Source organism: Mus caroli, chromosome 4 (genome assembly GCF_900094665.2).
Source record: "Mus caroli chromosome 4, CAROLI_EIJ_v1.1, whole genome shotgun sequence".
NCBI classification, from domain to species: Eukaryota; Metazoa; Chordata; class Mammalia; order Rodentia; family Muridae; genus Mus; species Mus caroli.
Window position 1 is genome coordinate 138,379,528 of NC_034573.1, and position 19,776 is coordinate 138,399,303.

The 19,776-nt window shown below is 47.4% G+C and overlaps 1 protein-coding gene and 1 non-coding gene across 2 annotated transcripts in view; both read left to right on the forward strand.

Annotated features, from left to right (window-relative positions):
• Nucleotides 1–19,776, forward strand: part of Mtor (mechanistic target of rapamycin kinase) — a 111,088-nt gene that overhangs the window by 82,005 nt on the left and 9,307 nt on the right. The window contains exons 35-50 of the mRNA XM_021160177.2: nucleotides 2,059–2,184; nucleotides 2,255–2,386; nucleotides 5,543–5,658; nucleotides 6,582–6,699; nucleotides 8,114–8,362; nucleotides 8,951–9,051; nucleotides 9,453–9,549; nucleotides 9,865–9,963; nucleotides 10,052–10,174; nucleotides 10,317–10,499; nucleotides 11,588–11,722; nucleotides 11,892–12,066; nucleotides 15,478–15,613; nucleotides 16,405–16,552; nucleotides 17,288–17,410; nucleotides 18,492–18,574. Of these exons, the coding sequence (XP_021015836.1) occupies nucleotides 2,059–2,184; nucleotides 2,255–2,386; nucleotides 5,543–5,658; nucleotides 6,582–6,699; nucleotides 8,114–8,362; nucleotides 8,951–9,051; nucleotides 9,453–9,549; nucleotides 9,865–9,963; nucleotides 10,052–10,174; nucleotides 10,317–10,499; nucleotides 11,588–11,722; nucleotides 11,892–12,066; nucleotides 15,478–15,613; nucleotides 16,405–16,552; nucleotides 17,288–17,410; nucleotides 18,492–18,574 (2,144 nt within the window). The remainder of the gene's footprint in view (nucleotides 1–2,058; nucleotides 2,185–2,254; nucleotides 2,387–5,542; nucleotides 5,659–6,581; nucleotides 6,700–8,113; nucleotides 8,363–8,950; nucleotides 9,052–9,452; nucleotides 9,550–9,864; nucleotides 9,964–10,051; nucleotides 10,175–10,316; nucleotides 10,500–11,587; nucleotides 11,723–11,891; nucleotides 12,067–15,477; nucleotides 15,614–16,404; nucleotides 16,553–17,287; nucleotides 17,411–18,491; nucleotides 18,575–19,776) is intronic.
• LOC115030930 lies at nucleotides 10,720–10,823 on the forward strand. Its single transcript, XR_003836529.1, has one exon. It is a non-coding gene; the product is annotated as a U6 spliceosomal RNA (small nuclear RNA).

Genomic DNA, 19,776 nt, shown 5'->3' on the forward strand with positions numbered 1-19,776 from the left:
CACGGTAGAAGGATGAAACAGACGACTCCCACAAGCTGTCCACTAACTTCCACACATAATGCACACAGCAGCAAGCATGTATGCTAAGGTGGAAGAACGCCATCTTTGTGGTAACGATTAAGTTGTCGGGTTTTCTAATAACAGAGAATCCACATGTAACTAAACGAGTCACCTTCTTTCTTACGTCACGTTTCTTACATCACGTTTCTTTCAGTTTGAGGGAAGGGAGATTTATTTGTGTGCATGGGTGTTTTTGTCTGCATGTGTGTCTGTGCACCGTGTATGTGTCTGACTCCTGTGGAGGCCAGAAGAAGGTGTCAGCGCCCCTGGAACTGGAATTATAGGCAGTTATGAGCTGCTGTTGGGTGCTTGGAATGGAGCTCAGGTCCCCTAAAGAGCAGCCTGTGCTCTTAACCACTGAACCAACTGTCCAGCTCCTATTTACTTGATTTTTGAGACAGGCTCTTATTATGTAGCTCTGGCTAGCCTGAAACTCGCCATGAAGACCACTCACAGAAATCCTCCTGCCTCTTCCTCCCAAGTGTTGGGGTTAGAGGCATGTACTATCAAGTCTATAGCCACTTCCTTTTCTAGATGCAGTTTTGATCAGACATAATAAAAGGAACAGGGAATATAAGGCAGCCAGTGACACCACACCAAGAAACTATACCTGTAAAGATGCAAGCCTCGGCCTCACTAACTTTAGAAATGTAAATATTACCAACTTATCAACAACACCATTTAAAAGTTTAATTATTTAAATGTCTTATATACACTTAGTCTTTTGAATTTTAAAAATATATTTTAAATTTAATTTTTGGTTAGTGATAGTCTTCTTCACCAGAGACTAAAATTTAATATTAAAACAATATATGGCTGGAGAGATGGCTCAACAGCTACAAGCACTGGCTACTCATTTAGAGGAAACAGGTTCTATTCTAAGTACTCATGTGTCAGCTTGAAGCTGTCAGTGACTCAGTTGCAGGAGATCCGGTGTCCCCGTCTGGCTTCTGTGGGGTTGGGCACACATGTACACAGACACACACGGGTAAAACACCCATACACATAAAATAAAATTTAAAAAGGGAGTGAGTGAACCCAGAATGATGGCACATTATTTTAATTCCAGCATCCAGGAGGTAGAGATCTATAGTTTCTCTGTAAGTTCAAGGCCAGCCTCATCCAATCTACATAGTGAGTTCTAGGACAGCCAGGGCTGTGAAGTGAGACCATGTCTCAAAAACAAAAGGGCAAGTGAAACAGAACACTGACGTTGAATTCAGTACCTGGGAGCTGGAGAGATGATTCAGTTGGTAAGCAATCATGAAGACTGGAGTTCCTCTGTGAAAAGCTACCGTAATAATGTGGTGGTAGCCTGCACTAGTAATCCTAGCACTGGGGAGACAAAGACGGGAGCATGCAGCGTTTTGTGGCCAGCCAGTCTCGCTCAAGGTTTGAGATAGACCTGCCTTAGAGAACAGAGTATGAAAAGAGAGGCAGCTGAGAGACAGTGCCTAGAATTGAACACGCAGCACACACGCACACATGCACACAGAAACACTACATTGGAGACAGCAAGATGGCTTAAGGAATGAAAGTGCTTTCTGCCATGTTTGTATGCCTGAGTTCAGTCCCCAAAATCCACATGGGTCTCCCACAAACTGTCCTCTGACCTCCACATATTTGTTGTGGCTTATACATGCCCTTGTACATGCAAACAAGTAAGTGTAGAAAAACAAAAAAGCATTGTTTTTAAAGAATACACTCACAACCCACAAAGAATCTAAATAATTTAATTTACCCATTACCACAGTCCTGTGACGTTCATGGCATTTTCATTGTAATCCACAGATCAGTCAGAAAGGTTTAGTAACTGTCTCAAAGCCACAGAGTACTTGGCACACCAGGACTCAGCTCCAGCCACCACACCCTATGCTTCTCTGATTCTTGACAAGTTCCTTCACAGTGATTCCCTGTTTTTGGAGAAAACATGGCTGTTGGTGTGAGATTTCAGGTGGAGCAGAGGACAGGTCTAACTCTCATTTCTGAACCTTCCAGGGCTGCCAGCGTATTGTTGAGGACTGGCAGAAAATCCTCATGGTCCGGTCCCTTGTGGTCAGCCCTCATGAGGACATGAGAACCTGGCTCAAGTATGCAAGCCTGTGTGGCAAGAGTGGCAGACTGGTGAGTAACCCCAGTGCTGGGGTGGTACCCTGCCCCTGTTCTGTTTGTAACTTGCCCTCTTGTTTTTTAGGCTCTTGCTCATAAAACCTTAGTGTTGCTCTTGGGAGTTGATCCATCTCGGCAACTTGACCATCCTCTGCCAACAGCTCACCCTCAAGTGACCTATGCCTACATGAAGAACATGTGGAAAAGCGCTCGGAAGGTAGGTTCCTCCCCTCCCAGCAGAGGTCGCACCCACCTACAGTGTTGGGCTTCTTCCAGTTTCACAACAGGAGTCACAGCCAAGTAGAGACTCCAGTGCATGAAGTCACAGTTGTAGTCTTTAGTATCTGAAAAGTCCTGGGCCTTGAGAGAAGGCCGGCCACTTGGCACATAGTCCCATATTCATGAAATCCAGACTAGAGCTTTATATTACCAGCTGGATTAGCTTCTCAGACTTCTGGTCTCCTTTCCTGTCATCGATTTGGATTCAAATGCAGCAGCGTGCAGGGAGAAATGCTAAAACAAGGAGGGAGTTCCTGAAGCCAGTGGAGAACTCCTTCTTGTTTACAGACAAGTCCTTGGGAAACAGATATGCTCTTGTTTTTTGTTTGAAACAATCTCTGGATGCTGGTGGCAGTTTACAAACCCACAGGCTTTGAAGGCAACATCATACCTGTTTGGGGTTCCCCATCATCCTTCTCAAAAGGGGAGGGAACTCAGCCTTCTGTTCCCACTGCAGTCTTAAAGTGGTTCTCCTAAGGTAGTTGACTGGTGTGACTTTGAGTGATACTCAGAATGAAGTGAGCAGTCGCCTATCTATCTGCTCTGTAACTGCCTTTGCCTCCTCACTGATGGCCCTGTCCTCCCAGAGCGCACTGTTGGAGGATTCCTTTTGTTTTCCATCTCTGAGCCCTGACCTAACACTTGCAGGCAAGTGACAACAACAGATGGTGCTGGGTGTGTGTGTGCCCTTTATGCATTGCCTTCCTGCAGAGAGCAGAGACCTTTGAGATGCCTTAACCAAGGACTGACTGACTTCACTGTAATAAGCAGAGCCCAGACTATCGGGACTTTCTAAGTCACACAAACTCTGGTGAGGTTCAAGATCTAGAAACCTACCTGAAGGATGTGTTTAGACTTCAAGCCAAGAGTGAGTGCTGGATTTGCCCAAGGAGGCAGCCCAAGCTGTCTCTGCATAGCCCTCCCTGTACTGTCACCAGGGTCCTTTCTCTCTGCCTTTCCAAACACAAAGTAGGGACTAGTAGGTCTTGCCCTCAGGAAGGCATCAGATAGGTGTGTGTTCCTTGCTAAGACACAAGACAAAGTCTAGAGCCGGGCTGGTCTTCCTCTCCCCACCCCCACCTAGTGTGGGGCCTGAGAGGCCCCCCTTCCTTTCATAACTGCAGTTCACTTACCGAAAGGAGGTCTAGAGCCGGGCTGGTCTTCCTCTCCCCACCCCCACCTAGTGTGGGGCCTGAGAGGCCCCCCTTCCTTTCATAACTGCCGTTCACTTACCGAAGGGAAGAAACTACTTTCCCCTCTTTATTTCTAAAGAAGTAAAGAAAATGTTAAATAGAATATTTTCAGTTTCTCGCTCTGGAGAGTAGAAAGATGGTGAGTTCACCCATGGTTCCTAGCCATACATAGGGCAGCCCCACAGCAATTCCAGCAGCCCTGTTCTGGTTCTTTGTAAAGGCCACAGCAAAGCATTCAGACTGCCACCAGCAGCAGTGGTGTATGTCTTTAATTCCAGCACTCAGGCAGATAGATCTCTGTGAGTTTGAAGCCAGCCTGGTCTACAGAGTGAGTGACAGAACAGCCAGGGCTACATAGGAACCCTGTCTCACCAAAAAGGAAGAAGAAAGAAAACTTTGAACCGTCTGGATTGCCTGTGACGTAGAGCACGTAGGCCCTGGGCACTGGACCCCTGGCTGCGGAGCCTGTGGTGTAGCTGCCACCTGCTTGAGAACACTTGACAGCTGAGGTCGCTGTCCATGTCAGTCAGGCTTTTCAGTGCTCCCTCCTCCCGCCTTGTTCTAAATCACATTTAAGTCCACAGTGTAGCCCTCCTAGAAACAAACCAAAGAAACACGAAAGATGCTAATCCATTGTCAAGGCCAGTACAGGACAGTGGAGCTGGGAGAGCAATGTCTGTAGGAAGCAAGAATTTCACTGCTTTTAGACATGTCTGTGTGTCTGCACCATCCTCATTCACGGCTCCCCAGTCTGTCACTGTCACTGAGACCCTGGCTTAAACCTCCCTTCCCCGCCCCGCCTCACTCTGCCCCACCTAGCGTTTATTTTGGGTTTTTGTTTTTACTTTTTAATTTGTTCATAAATAATTCACACATGTGTATAATATGTGATGATGACCCAGCTCACCCCTACCTTCTCCCATTCTCTCTACCACCCCCCAGTTCACTCTCTTTCCCCCCACAAATCTCTCTCTCACGTTCATGTCTGTCTTAGGACCTACTGCAGTGTGCAGCTGTGTGCTTGGAGCTGTCTAGGATGTGTGTATGTATCTACCTGATACCTAAGACTCAACACGGGTACCAGCTGTGGATAGTGATCCCCTCTGCAGAATCTATCAATATCAATAGTTGGAAAAGAGTAGGGCTGATTTCAAAATTTCAGTCTTCCTGCTTCAGCCTTTAAAATACAGAGATCAGAGGCATATGCTACCATGTATGACTTTAAAACCCTCTTTCAGGGCTGGAGAGATGACTCAGCGGGTAAGAGCACTGACTGCTCTTCTGATGATCCTGAGTTCAAATCCCAGCAACCACATGGTGGCTCACAACCACCCATAATGAGACCCGATGCCCTCTTCTGAAGTGTCTGAAAACAGCTACAGTGTACTTATGTATAATAATAAAATCTTTAAAGAAAAAAAAAAAAAACCTATTTCAGGCAGGGCATAGTGGCACTTGCTGTTAATCCCAACATTTGGAAGGCAGAGACAGGTAAGTCTTGTGAATTTGAGGTCAGCCTGGTCTACAGAGAGAATTCTAGGACAGCCAGAACTAGAGAGACCCTGTCTTTAAAAAAAAAAAAAAAAAAAAGATTTATTTATATGAGTACACTGTAGCTGTGTTCAGACACACCAGAAGAGGGCATCGGATGATTGTGAGCCACCATGTAGTTGCTGGGAATTGAACTCAGGACCTCTGAAAGAGCATTCAGTGCTCTCAACCGCTGCTGAGTCATGACTGCTGGACTAGCCCGGCCCTCTCCCAGCAGCACGCCCTGGTCTCTGTGCAGTAGGACCCTCACCCTGCAGCCCAGGGTGCTCCTTTTAGAGAGTGCTGGCTTAGGTGCCCTGCCAGAGTGGGCAGTGTGCCCAGTGGCTCTGTGTGCCTTTGTCCTGCTACAGATCGATGCCTTCCAGCACATGCAGCACTTTGTGCAGACCATGCAGCAGCAGGCCCAGCATGCCATCGCCACAGAGGACCAGCAGCACAAGCAGGAGCTGCATAAGCTCATGGCCAGGTGAGCCCTGCCCACCACCCTGCCTTCTGCAAGGCCACTCACGGCTCCTAGAGGTAGCTTGCTGCTGGCACCTCTCACTTTCCCACAGAAGGATCCCAGGCAGCCATTAGCTCATCTGCTACACAGTCTCTGCCCCTTACTTCCCAAGGCTTTGGCAGCAGGAGCACTCCCGTGCCGGCCTCCAGTTGGTGTCTGGCCATATTTCCAAACACATTTTTAATTTTACATGTGTGTGTGTGTGTGTGTGTGTGTGTGCCTGCCTCTGTGTACCTGTGTATGTGTGTGCACTTACTCAGACTCAGCACACATGTGGAAACAAGAGGACGGCTTCAAAGGTCAGTTCCCTCTTGTCTTACGGGTCCCAAGCATGGAAGGCAGGGCATCAGGGTTGGTGGCAAGTGCCTTTACCTGCTGAGCCCTCTCACTGACTAGGGTGTCTTGTTTTAATAATTCCAAGTGTAGACAGCTCTGACTCCAGGTAGATTAGTCTCTCTGTGCCCTGGTTTCCTAGAGTGATGTGAGATGGTATAGGAACCCAGACCAGAGCCCAGAGAGTAGTGCCTGGAGTAGCAATCAACAGATGCTAGCATTAGCCTTGTTGCTGACTGCAATGGAGGAGTACAGAGGCAGAAAAAAATCAGTGAGGAAAAAGGTAGTCAGAACTCTCCTCCACAAAGCATAGTGGGGTCCTGTCCCAGGCACCAGGTTTATGCTGTGACTGGAAGACATAAATCCTGAAGAAAAGACACCTTCAAGGTTTTCTACAGAACCCTTTCCCCTTCCTTTCACAGGGCTGAACACCCATCAGTTGCCTCTTGAAAGCAAGAGTAACTGTGGGAAGTCTTTAGGATACTCTCGCAATCTGCTGTTCTCCTTCAGGGCCTTTGATAGAACAACATGGGGCCTTGCTCTTTTGTTTTCAGGTGTTTTCTGAAACTTGGAGAGTGGCAGCTGAACCTCCAGGGCATCAATGAGAGCACCATCCCCAAGGTGCTACAGTACTACAGTGCCGCCACAGAGCACGACCGCAGCTGGTACAAGGTGAGGGAGGGCCGGCACTGCCCCAGACCCTCGCTTCTCCACAGAGAAAGCCTGTACCCTGTTTGAGTTCTCCCATGTTCCCATGGTCACAGCCAGGTCCCTGGAATGCCTGAGTCTGTCAGAAGCCCAAGAAAAGTGGATCTTCCTTTAGGAAGCCCAGGAAAGCAGAGAAGCTGACAGAGGCTTTGCTTTGAGGGACACTTCCTGTGACAGATGCCCTTGTTTTAGGAGCTCTAGGGCCACCGTGTCTGATAGTCTCACAGATGCCTGTCATCCTAGGAACATCTACGATGATGTTATGTTACTGGAAACCTTTCTAAAAGACAAACAGTTAGAAAATGTATGAAAGTGGCTAGCTGACTGACCAGTATATTCCTTTTCTAAAGGCTTCCAGGTAATAGATGTTTGGTATAACAATGCCATCAGTTTCTTCCCAAAATCTTCAGCCTTACTAGGAAGTTATAAATTCTTCCTTCTGGGATCAAAGTTGATTTGAAGACCATAGAAACATTTGGAATAAAAAGTATTTGTCCTCTGCAGATGCTTCACATTGATCTAAAAATTGTGCACTTTGGCTCGGGATATAGCTCAGTGAGAGAGTATTTGCCTAACATGCACAAAGCAAGGGGCTCCATCTCTAGCAACATGCACACACACATGCACACACACAGAGTGCAGGCTATGATAGGATCAATGATTCCCCTCTATTGATAGCTGCATATCCAGAGCTGGCAAATATATCCAGTGAAGGTTTGCTTAGTAGAAACCTTGTTAGTCAGCTCAAAGCCACCTATAGCTCCAGTTCCAGGGGATCTGGTATCCTTTTCTGGCTATCCTAAGTACTAGGCATATATGTGATACACATAACATGTATGCAGGCAAAGCATCCATTAATATAAAATAATTGGGGGAACCTCAGGAAGCCCCACTTCCTGAGATGAAGCCAGCTGCCTTGGCCTCTTGCCTTGCAGACTCCACTGTCTGGTGCTCTCGCAGTTGGCCAGCAGCCCTGACTCTTGCAGGCCTCAAGCTGCACACATGCCCTCCATTTGCCTTTCTTTTTTCCCTGCCAGGAAGACCAAGTGCCTGTCTCTGTTCCTCCTTGTTCAAGGCAAGGCTTAGCCAAATCCCCTTTTTATGGAGCCCTTCAGATCACTGGCATCCCACTGCCCACTTTATCTAGCCCCCACCTGCCTTAAGTTTTGCTTACGCTGACCCTCTGGTTGTGACCTCACAGTGCTCACCAAAAAGCCCAGTGCCATTACTGCTCTCAAGATGAGCGAGCCACACTGATCGTAGAGACGCATTCTGCTGATCTTAAGGCACACTCAGAATCCAGCCTTCTGCCTCGCTGGGCTTTGCATTAGCCATGAGCTAGCCTGTGTCTGCCTTTGACTCTTCCCCATGCACCTAGGCTTGGCACGCATGGGCAGTGATGAACTTCGAAGCAGTGCTACACTACAAACATCAGAACCAAGCCCGTGATGAGAAGAAGAAGCTGCGTCATGCCAGCGGGGCCAACATCACCAATGCCACCACTGCAGCCACCACTGCAGCCTCTGCTGCTGCTGCCACCAGCACAGAGGGCAGCAACAGTGAGAGTGAAGCTGAGAGCAATGAGAACAGCCCCACCCCGTCCCCTCTGCAGAAGAAGGTCACCGAGGTAACTCCCCTCACTCAGAACCGGCCAGGGCGCACCGCTCTGCGCAGAAGATGGCTGTGAAACTCTGGGCTTTCTCTGAGACAGGGTACACGGGCTAGACACACTGCCTGGCCGTCCTCATTGTATGCCAGAAGCTGTGCTCCCTGGGTGCATGTGTGTGTGCACCGTCAGACTGAAGAAAGGTTCCTTCTCCCAGCAATGAGCACATTGTCTCAGTGCAGGGCTCCTGTGGGTGGGTGGCTGCCACAGCTGTAGGGCCTTGCGAATATGTCCTCTGCCCTGTTCTTTCCCTGTCTCCTCCCCTTGGCCTGTCAGCTCACACTGTAACAGGGCAGCCAGAAAGTACAGAGAACAGCATGTTCAGAGCCTTAGCTCCACCCCTACTGCCCTGCTCAGGAAGCCATACTATGCCAAACTATGATTATGAAAACAGGAGCCTTTGTGGAGTCATTCTATATGCCATTGGCTCCTCAAGCATCTGTGTCTCACACTCCTACCTACCCTCTGAGGCAGTGCCATCAGTGTTCAACTGTGCCCATTTTACAGGTGAGAGAGTAGAGTATCAATAATATACTTGTGTTTCAACAGGATTTATCCAAAACTCTCTTGTTGTACACTGTCCCTGCTGTTCAAGGCTTCTTCCGTTCTATCTCCTTGTCAAGAGGCAACAATCTCCAGGATACACTCAGGTACAAAGGAAGTGGGGAGGATATAACTGAAAGGAAGTCACCCTCTCTGGTCAGTACAGTTCAGGCCAGCATAGGGACATTTTTTCCTCCTGGGCCATGAGACCCAATAGCTTACCAGGCCTCACCCGTGAGGATGGAGAAAGAGGAGAGGGAAGGGTAGAGGCCTGTCCCATCAGCCTCCCTGCTGCCCATCCTGCAGACAGGCACCTCCCCAGCACGGACAGAGCTGCCCAGCTTACTTCTACAGCCAAGTTTGTGCCTCGGTGACCCTGGCCAACCTATGGTGAAGCACTTGGGCTTCAAAGCTCTGCCACCTGTCACAGTCATTTACTGCCTTGCTAGTGAAAAATGAACAAGAACCAGGAAACTCAACTCTCTGTAACTTTGTCCTGTCTTTCCAGAGTCCTCACCTTGTGGTTTGATTATGGTCACTGGCCAGATGTCAATGAAGCCTTGGTGGAAGGGGTGAAGGCCATACAGATTGACACTTGGTTACAGGTGAGAACTCGGTGACAGTGAGGATGGGTCGAAGTCCTCTGGAAATCACCAGTGATCATAGAAGCACAGCTTGGTTCCAAGCTCCAAACCAGATACTCCCTCTTGCCTGCGCTAGGAAACTGAATGGGTCACCATTTCAAGACCTGCTAAGCCAAAGTATACGCTGAGATCCCAGTGCATGGGAGGTAGAGGCAAAAGGCGCATGACTGCCCTAGGCTACATGGGACCTTGTCTAGAACACAGAGAAGAAAAGATGAGAATCAGTCACCTTTCCTATGTCTCACGTGTTGCTTGCTCTGTCTTCCTCCATACCAGGTTATACCTCAGCTCATTGCAAGAATTGACACACCCAGACCCTTGGTGGGCCGGCTCATTCACCAGCTTCTCACAGATATTGGTCGGTACCACCCACAGGTACATGCAGACCCTGAGCAGTTTCTCGTGAGTCCACTGACTGTTGCTTTGGTGGCTCACCTTTACAAGTGTACCTCTGTTTACTTAGGCCCTCATCTACCCCCTGACGGTGGCTTCTAAGTCTACCACCACAGCCCGTCACAATGCAGCCAACAAGATCTTGAAGAACATGTGTGAGCACAGCAACACGCTGGTCCAGCAGGCCATGATGGTGAGTCGGTCTTGAGGCAGCAGCCAGGGGTGTTAGTGATTGCCTCTCTCCCTCGTGGCACATGCTGTGTCTTCTGTCTCCAAGCCAGACCTTCCCAATCGTAGCTTCCTGTAGTGTATCTTTCTTTCTCCCTTAATTCCAGGTGAGTGAAGAGCTGATTCGGGTAGCCATCCTCTGGCATGAGATGTGGCATGAAGGCCTGGAAGAGGCATCTCGCTTGTACTTTGGGGAGCGGAACGTGAAAGGCATGTTTGAGGTGCTGGAGCCCCTGCATGCTATGATGGAACGGGGTCCCCAGACTCTGAAGGAAACATCCTTTAATCAGGTATGAGATCAGAGTGACAGGACATTACCCTACCTCCCCAGACTGCTTTCCCTCCACCTTTCTACTGTCCTTAAAAGTGGTACCCAGTAGAAGTCACAGCACAGAAAACTATCATCTTAGTGCTCTGTGCAGGAGAATCACAAATGCAAGGCCAGCATAGACCTAGAACTCATGCCCAGAAAAATAAAGCAAAACAAAACAAAATAGAAATGTAACTGCTGTGCTGGCTTCAGCAGCACATACACTAAATCGGAACACTACAGAGAAATTAGCTCGGCCCCGCACAGGGATGATGTGCAGATTCGTGACACACTCCATATTTTTTTTTTAGAAATGTAATTGTTGTAGCAACCCAATTTTTTTTAAAAATTGGTTTATTTTATGTATATGAGTACACTGTAGCTGTCCTCAGACACACCAGAAGAGGGCATCAGATCTCATTACAGATGGTTGTGAGCCACCATGTGGTTGCTAGGAATTAAACTCAGGACTTCTGGACAAGCAGTCAGTGCTCTTAACCGCTGAGCCATCTCACCAGCTCCAACCCCCCTATTTTTAAATAAACTTATTGGTGTCTAAAAAAAAGAGATTTATTTATTTATTTATCGTATGTATATGGGTGTTTTGTCTGCATCTATGCAAACCAGAATAGGACATCAGATCCCATGAAAGTGCAGTTATATATTTTTTGAGCTGCATTTGGTGCTGGGAACTGAACTCAAGACCTGGAAGAACAGCCATTGTACTTAACCACTGAACTACCTCTCTAGCCACTTAAATTATGTTCACGTTCATAACATGCTAGAGGGATCAAACCCAGGTCCTCACACATACCAGACAGGCACTGCCCTACCACGCCCTCGCTCACTCCTGAAACGTATTGAGATTTTCACTGCAGGATTCCCCCAGGGGACCTTACCTCTCCTGCATCTCTTTAGGGTAGGCCATCCTCATGCCCTGGGAGCGCATTCCCTCCTGGTACCCACACCTCGGGCACCCTCAGAACTAGTGTAGACTGCTGGGGATTTAGCCTCCTGCAGTCATGGCTACCTTGGTAACTTGAAACTTTGTTCTGCTTTCCCTCTCAGGCATATGGCCGAGATTTAATGGAGGCACAAGAATGGTGTCGAAAGTACATGAAGTCAGGGAACGTCAAGGATCTCACGCAAGCCTGGGACCTCTACTATCACGTGTTCAGACGGATCTCAAAGCAGCTACCCCAGGTAGGCTCTCAAGGCATCCTGGGTTCACCTGTGCATCCAGACTCGCTTCTGCTGGAGACTTAAAGAAAAATCATTGCTTGTAGCCATTTACTGAAAGAACAGTCAGTTAAACTGCATTTCGGTTTCTTTGGAGTGGCAGAAATCTAAGTCCTTTTCTAACTGTTCACAGCTCACATCCCTGGAGCTGCAGTATGTGTCCCCCAAACTTCTGATGTGCCGAGACCTTGAGTTGGCTGTGCCAGGAACATACGACCCCAACCAGCCGATCATTCGCATTCAATCCATAGCCCCATCTTTGCAAGTCATCACATCCAAGCAGAGGCCTCGGAAGCTGACTCTGATGGGTAAGAACGGAGCATGCCTCCTCTCTTCTGAAATGACTGCCAGTCATCTCACCTGCTGCCATCTCACCCACTGCACTCCCCCATGTCTGTTGGATGAGAAAGGGAGGACAGTAAATCTCCTCCTGCTGTGTCTTACAATGTGGTTGGCAGCTGTGGGAAACTGGTGGGGTGTGTGTGTGTGTGTGTGTGTGTGTGTTTCTGGTTCTAAGTACATGCGATTGTAGGTGCCAGAGATAGTAGAAGGTCACAAAGTGTTTGTCACTCCATGTCAACTCCTTTTTAAAACAGGATACCTCCATGAATATGGGCCTCTGGGTCCCTCATTTTTCTCCCCTAGGCTGAAAGCAACCAGTCCCAGCAATCTTCCTGTCCCTGCCCCACTTGGAACTAGGGTTACAGGACACCTACATTATTATGTGGGTGCTGGGATGGGGCCTCAGGTCCTTCATGATCACTCAGCAAGCACGCCCTCCCTTTAGTATGTGCAGATATGTGCCTGTATATGGTCATGCACCACCACATGCATGCCTTTTGGCCAGAAGAGGGTATTGGATTCCTTGGAACTGGAGTTATTAATGTTTGTGAGCTGTCATGTGGGTGCTGAGAACTGAGCCTGAGTCTTCTGGAAAAACAACCAGCCACTGAGCTATCTCAGTGTTATCTCAGTATTACAAGCACTCTTAGCTGAAGAGGTGTCTATCTAGACCCTGGCTTGCTTTCTTTCTTTTTTTTTTTTTTTTTTGGTTTTTCGAGACAGGGTTTCTCTGTGTAGCCCTGGCTGTCCTGGCACTCACTTTGTAGACCAGGCTGGCCTCGAACTCAGAAATCCGCCTGCCTCTGCCACCCGAGTGTCTTTCTTTTTTTTTTAATCTATTTACTTTTTATTTACTAATTTTGGTTTTACACAGACAGGGTTTCTGTGTGTAGCTCTGGCTGTCCTGAAACTCACTCTGTAGACCAGGCTGGCCTCTAACTCAGAAATCCATCCACTTGCCTCTGCCTCCCAAGTGCTGGGATTAAAGGTGTGCGTGCGCCACCACTGCCCAGCTAGATTTATTTATTATTATATCTGTAGCTGTCTGCAGACGCAACAGAAGAGGGCGTCAGATCTCATTACAGACGGTTGTGAGCCACCATGAGGTTGTGGAATTTGAACTCAGGACCTCTGGAAGAGTAGTCAGTGCTCTTAACCACCAAGCCATCTCTCCAGCCACCCCTGGCTTTCTATCTCATAAGAGCTTGTGTCTATCTGGGAACACAGCTACTCCTCCTTGACAGAATGAATACATTCAAGAGAGACACCCATGGAGCAGTGACAGTGAGAGAGATGCCTGATCAGTCAAACCAACCCTAGACATGTCTCAGACTGCTCTCATGTCCTTTCTCAAATGTATCTATTTAGTGCTTCATTTATTTGTAGTTTGGTTTGGCTTGGTTTCTAAGACAAGGTGTCACTGTGTAGCTCTGGCTGTCATGAAACTCACTCTGTAGACCAGGCTGACCTCAAACTCACAGAGATCTGCCTGCCTCTGCCGCCAGAGTGCTGGGTTCAAAGGTGTGCACCACCTCTGCCCAGCTTCCTTCCTCGCTCTTTCTGTTTGTTTCTAGGCTAGAGAGATGGCTCAGTAGCTAAGAACTCATATTGCTCTTGCAGAGAGAGGTGTTCTGTTCCCTGCATCTACATCACGCTGTCTGTAACTCCAGCTCCAGGAGGATCAGAAACCTTTGGCTTCTACAAGCCTGAACATACCCACAATCACAAATAACAAAGCTTTTTTAAAATGCTTGTTTCTTTGTAATTACTCACCACCGTCAGATAGTCATGGTCTCACAAATGATGGTCTTGATAATATGAAAAACATGGAGGGGCTATGGCTATTGTTCAGTTGATAGGTGCTTTCCTTTCATGTACAATGCCCTGAGGTGGCTCTATAGGGCCATATAAACCAGGCATGGTGGCACACACTTATAATCCCATCACTCGTGAGGCAGAAGCAAGAAGATGACTACAAGTTCAAGGCCCGAATGGGCTACATGAGACTGTCTCTTTAAAGAAGAGAAGCTTAAGAATGAACTGTTAAGCCGGGCGTGGTGGCGCACGCCTTTAATCCCAGCACTCGGGAGGCAGAGGCAGGCGGATTTCTGAGTTCGAGGCCAGCCTGGTCTACAANAAAAAAAAAAAAAAAAAAAAGAATGAACTGTTAGCAGGACAGAGGTGGTACATACCTGTAATCGCAAGACTTTGAAAGCAGAGGCAAATGGTCCTCTGTGAATTCAAGGCCAGCCTGGTCTAAAAGCCAGGTCCAAGATAACCAAGGTACACAGAGAAACCCTGTCTAGAAAACACACACACATACACACGCACGCACACACACACACACACGCACGCACACACACAGACACAGGAGAATGAAGTGCTAGCAGAGAGGCTGCTCCCTAGACCTTCTTGCCCAGCCAGCTGTGGGGCAAATCCCCTGACCTGTCCTTCACTGTAGCAGAATCTTACCATGACTGTTGTGTCTGGCGTGAATCTGGAGTGATGGCGCATAAGCTTAGAAGGAAGCTTTTGTCAGTAATTTTTATCTGAGGTTTTATGGGGTTATCCTTTTGACAGATTCCTGGGGTCTTTGCACAATAACTTGGTCCAGACAGGCCCAGCAAACTAAGAAGTTATGAGTGAGAATTGTTCTCTCAAGACAACTCCTAGATGGGATAAGAGGTGTTTTGTTTCTTTAAAGATTTATTTACTTATTTTATGGAAGTACACTGCAGCTGTCTTCAGACACACCAGAAGAGGGCATTTTATTCCATTACAGATGGTTGTGGGCTACGATGTGGTAGCTGGAATTTGAACTTAGGACCTCTGAGAGAGCAGTCAGTGCTCTTAACCAGGGAGCCATCTCTCCAGTCCCAGATAAGAAGTTTTGGTATGCAGAAATTGACTTGCTAAAGGTGCCTTTTGTGCAACAATAAAAAGAGCTTCTGAGAGGCTGATTCCCCTGTGGCTGAGAAGCTTAAATTCGTCATGCATGGCTCTCTTTTCTTTGGTCAGTCCTCTCAGAACCCAGAGGTTCTCTCAACACCTCCTCATGTTCTCCAATACCCTATTGGTACTCCCATTGGGCATCCCCACTGGGGCTCCAGGGGATGTGGCCTGTAGGAGTCAGGAAAGGAGAATGGAATAAGGAGCCTATAGATAGGGTCTCAGCACATAATAACTCTCAGTCCTCATAACACAGGTTTTGTTTTAATCAGAGCAGAACTTTTCTTTCCCTCAGTTGTAGGGTGTGTATGTGCTTGTCTGGGGACAGTGTGATGAGGGAAGGGGTGGATCCCTTGGGAACTGTTGATGGTCTTGGGTAGAAATGTGCATGGCTCTGATCTGTTTCTTTTGCTCCCCGTTTCTCGCAGGCAGCAATGGGCACGAGTTTGTTTTCCTCCTGAAAGGCCATGAAGATCTGCGGCAGGATGAACGAGTGATGCAGCTCTTTGGCCTGGTGAACACACTCCTAGCCAATGACCCAACTTCTCTTCGCAAGAACCTCAGGTACTCAGAACACTGTGTATCCTAGCTGAACTCTGAAGACACTTGGCATTTCATCCTATGCAGTCCAAGTAAAAACTTTAGTATGTGTTGTTACTAACTGACCAGGTATGGTAGCACATGCCTGCAGTCCTGTAGCTTGGGATGTAGAGGCAGAAGGATCAAGAATTCAAAGCTAGCCTGGGCTACAGAGAGAGCTTGAGGCCTACTTGATTCACTATACACAAGATCTTGTCTTAAAACAAAAATATGCACGCCTTTAATCCCAGCACACGGAAGGCAGAGGCAGGTGGATCGCTGTGAGTTTGAGGCCAGCCTGGTCTACAGAGTGAGTTCCAGGACAGCCTGGAAAAAAAAAAAAAAAACAGAGGGGGGGTAGCAGGGAGGGAGGGAGGGAGAGAGAGAGAGAGAGAGAGAGAGAGAGAGAGAAGCAAAAACAAACTTCAGACAGGAATTCTTCAAGATTCAGACTAGATTCTATACCTTTGGTGTTTTCCCCCTGGACTAAGGCCAGTGGAACCCTTCTGGTGGCGCCTCTGTCTCTTAAGCCGATGCTGTTCCACTGAGGTTACTTTAGCATTATAAGTAGTTGCTGCCTCGGCAGTGAGCTTGTGAGGCAAGCTGAGGACCACTGTGGCTTCCATGGCATCTGTCTGGGGTGCCTTCTTCACAGAGGGCCCCTCAGCCCACATACTGCAGCTGGGAGCTCAGCAGAGGCACTGTGTGTCCTAAGCTGATTAAAGCTGTCCTGCTGGTCACTGTACAATGACCCCCTCCTTCCCTGTGACCACCAGCATCCAGAGATACGCTGTCATCCCTCTGTCCACCAACTCGGGCCTCATTGGCTGGGTGCCCCACTGTGACACACTGCATGCCCTCATCCGGGACTACAGAGAGAAGAAGAAGATCCTGTTGAACATCGAGCATCGCATCATGCTGCGGGTATGTGCTGCCGCCATGCCAACACCCTTGAGCCTGTGGGCACCACACTCCTGCCTGGTGGGGCACCACTGAGAAAGCTATCTGAGGAAATCACTGTGGAAGAAGGCTTAATGAAGTAACTCATAAAACAAATAACCTCTGAGAAACAAAGAAGAGCCAGCAAGAAAGCTCAGTAGGTAAAAGCTCTTGCTATGTAGGCCTGATGCCCCAGAGCCCACAGTGACAGGAGAAAACTGACTCCCAGAAATTGTCCTCTGACCTCGCCATGCATACAAAATCATTATATTTACATATATACATATGTGTATATGTGTGCATATGTGTGTGTATATATATTACATATAGTTATATATGTAATATAAATAATATATGCGTTGTATACATATATAAAATTATATGTGTTTATATGTATACATATATACTTTTTTTTAAGTTGTTGGGTATGGTGGCATACACCTTTAGTCCCAGACTCAGGAAGCAGAGGAAGACAGATCTCTGAGTTTGAGGCCAGCCTGGTCTACAGAACTGAGTCCCAGGATAGCCAAGCTACATAATAAGACCTTGTTTTAAAAAAATAAACCACGTTGTTTTTCCCTTTGTCATGTTATGTCCTTTCTGTCTTCGCTTTGCTGATGAAATCAGAACCCAGCTCTGCCTAGCCCTAGCCTGGTCTACATTTGGGCTGCCTATCGTAGGCTCCTTTCTCACTAACTGGTTTTGTCTGATCTGATTCAGATGGCTCCTGACTATGACCACCTAACTTTGATGCAGAAGGTAGAGGTGTTTGAGCATGCTGTCAACAACACAGCTGGGGACGACCTGGCCAAGCTACTGTGGCTAAAAAGCCCCAGCTCGGAGGTATGTCCACAGACACCACACACGGCAGGATGTATGCTCCTTTTTGTTGTGGTTAACTGAAGAATTTTCACTGTGTTTCATGAAAAGCTTTTTGAAAGCTGATTAAATTGAGAATGGTAGTTCCTGCCTGTAATCCCAGCTGAGGCAGGAAGATCATCATGAATTCAAGTCCATCCTTTACTATGTAAAGTTTTAGGACAGCCTCAACTATGTATGAGATCCTGGGGCTCCAATTCCAGGGGATCCAACATCCTTCTGGCCATCTCAGGCACTAGGCATGTATGTGGTGCACACACATACATAACACATACATGCATTCACACACATACAAATAAATAAACGTGGGCTGGAGTGATGCCTTGGCAGGTTAATTAACTCGCTGCCGAGCCTGACAAGCTGCAGTCAATCCCTGGAGCCCACGTGGTGGAAGGAGAGAACCAGCCCACACAAGCTGCCCTCTGACCTCCGCTCGGGCACTGCGGTATGTGCACCTGCACACACAAATAAGTATGATTTTCAGAGCGTGTTTAATGATCAGCCACTACCTCTCTGTTTACCAGAATATCCATCCTCCCCCACGCCCCCCCCCCCCACTTGGCTCACACACTGGCCTCAGTCTCGTCATGGAGTTCACTTTAGAGCCATCTAATTGCTGTCTGTATGTGTCTTGAAAACCAGCCATTAATACAAGTCTCCTCACATGGCCTATTTCTGTATTTTTTTCTTCCACATAAATTTGAGGACCATTGTATTGATGCATCAAAAACAGTGCCATTGACATTAAATGACCAAATGACTTGAGAAGAAGGGTTGTCTTGAGTCTGCCATGGAGCCCTGAGGTGGCCATCTTCACTTACAGGCTCACATTCCTAGGGAAGAGCTCACTAGTTATCCATCCAAGTACACCCCGCTCTGTTCTGGTAAAGTGGATCTGAAGGCAGAGTTTACAATGATGTCTGGGTCCTTGCTATGTTACCATTCTGACTGTCATTGGTAGACGCTCAGAGCCTCGGACCTGGGCTATAACTGTGCTGACACTGCTGATTTATAGGATGCTGTCACATGTGCTCTGGTACCATAGGTATGGTTTGACCGAAGAACCAACTATACCCGCTCCCTGGCCGTTATGTCGATGGTTGGATACATTTTAGGCCTTGGAGACAGGTGAGTGAATTTAATTTGTTTCTTTGAGTTTCTCCAGTTATTATGAATGGTCTCATTTTGTTTTCTAGTGCAATATGTAATTGAATAAATAACTATATATTATATTTTGAAGGGCAAACAAGCACAGTTTTATTGAAAAGTAGGATTACTGTACCTCCAATAGGGAGGAAGGGTCCTCAAAGTAACTTAACAAAGTGGCCAATCATCACTGAGCTAAGATGACAGGGAAACCAACCAAAGCACAACTCTATTGTACAAAATACACTTCTAGGGCTGGAGAGATGGCTCAGTGGATAGGACCACTTGACCGCTCTTCCGAAGGTCCTGAGTTCAAATCCCAGCAACCACATGGTGGCTTACAACCACCCATAATGAGATCTGATGCCCTCTTCTGGCACATCTGAAGACAGCTGCAGTGTACTTATGTATAATAATAAATAAATCTTAAAAAAGGAAAAAAAAAAAACACTTCTAAGTTCAGTAGATAATTATCTCCAAAGAGATAATACGGGGAGGCTCAGTGGCAGAGCACTGTGTAGCTAATACGTAGTCCTAGGTTTGATCTTCAGTACTATGGCCCCACCCCAAAAAAGAAACAAAAAGAAAAAGAAAAATCAGGAATATTCAGACACTGACTAATAAGACTGTAAACAAAAATGGTTCTCTGATACCCGCTGCTTTTCTTTTGTAATTGTGTCTCATGCAATTGAGTGTAAAAATCATTTTTGACCCCCTACCTCCAAAATAAAAGCTCTAGCCAGGCTCTCTGACATATACTATAGTCCCAGCACTTGAGAGCTGAGGTGGGAATATCTCCTGAATCTGAAACCTTGTTTTTGATGATTGGTCCCAAGCCTAAGCTTGTGAGATGAGCCTCGGCAGCAAAGGAGATATTATCTTTAAAAGACAGTGGGCCATGCGTGGAGGAAAAGCCCTTGCTTGACTCTAGCACTCAGGAGATGGAAGCAGAGGCAGGCAGATCTCTGTGAGTTCTATGAAGCCAGGATTACACAATGAGACCCTGTCTCAAAAAACAGCCAGTGAGATACCTCAATGGTAAAAGTGTTTTTACCTTATATCACTGGCCTGACAACCTGAGTTTGATCTCTGGAACTCACAGAAGGAGAGAACCAATTCCTGCCAGTTGTCCTCTGACTGCCAAACAAGAGCCATGGAGTACACATGCGCATGCGTAAATACAC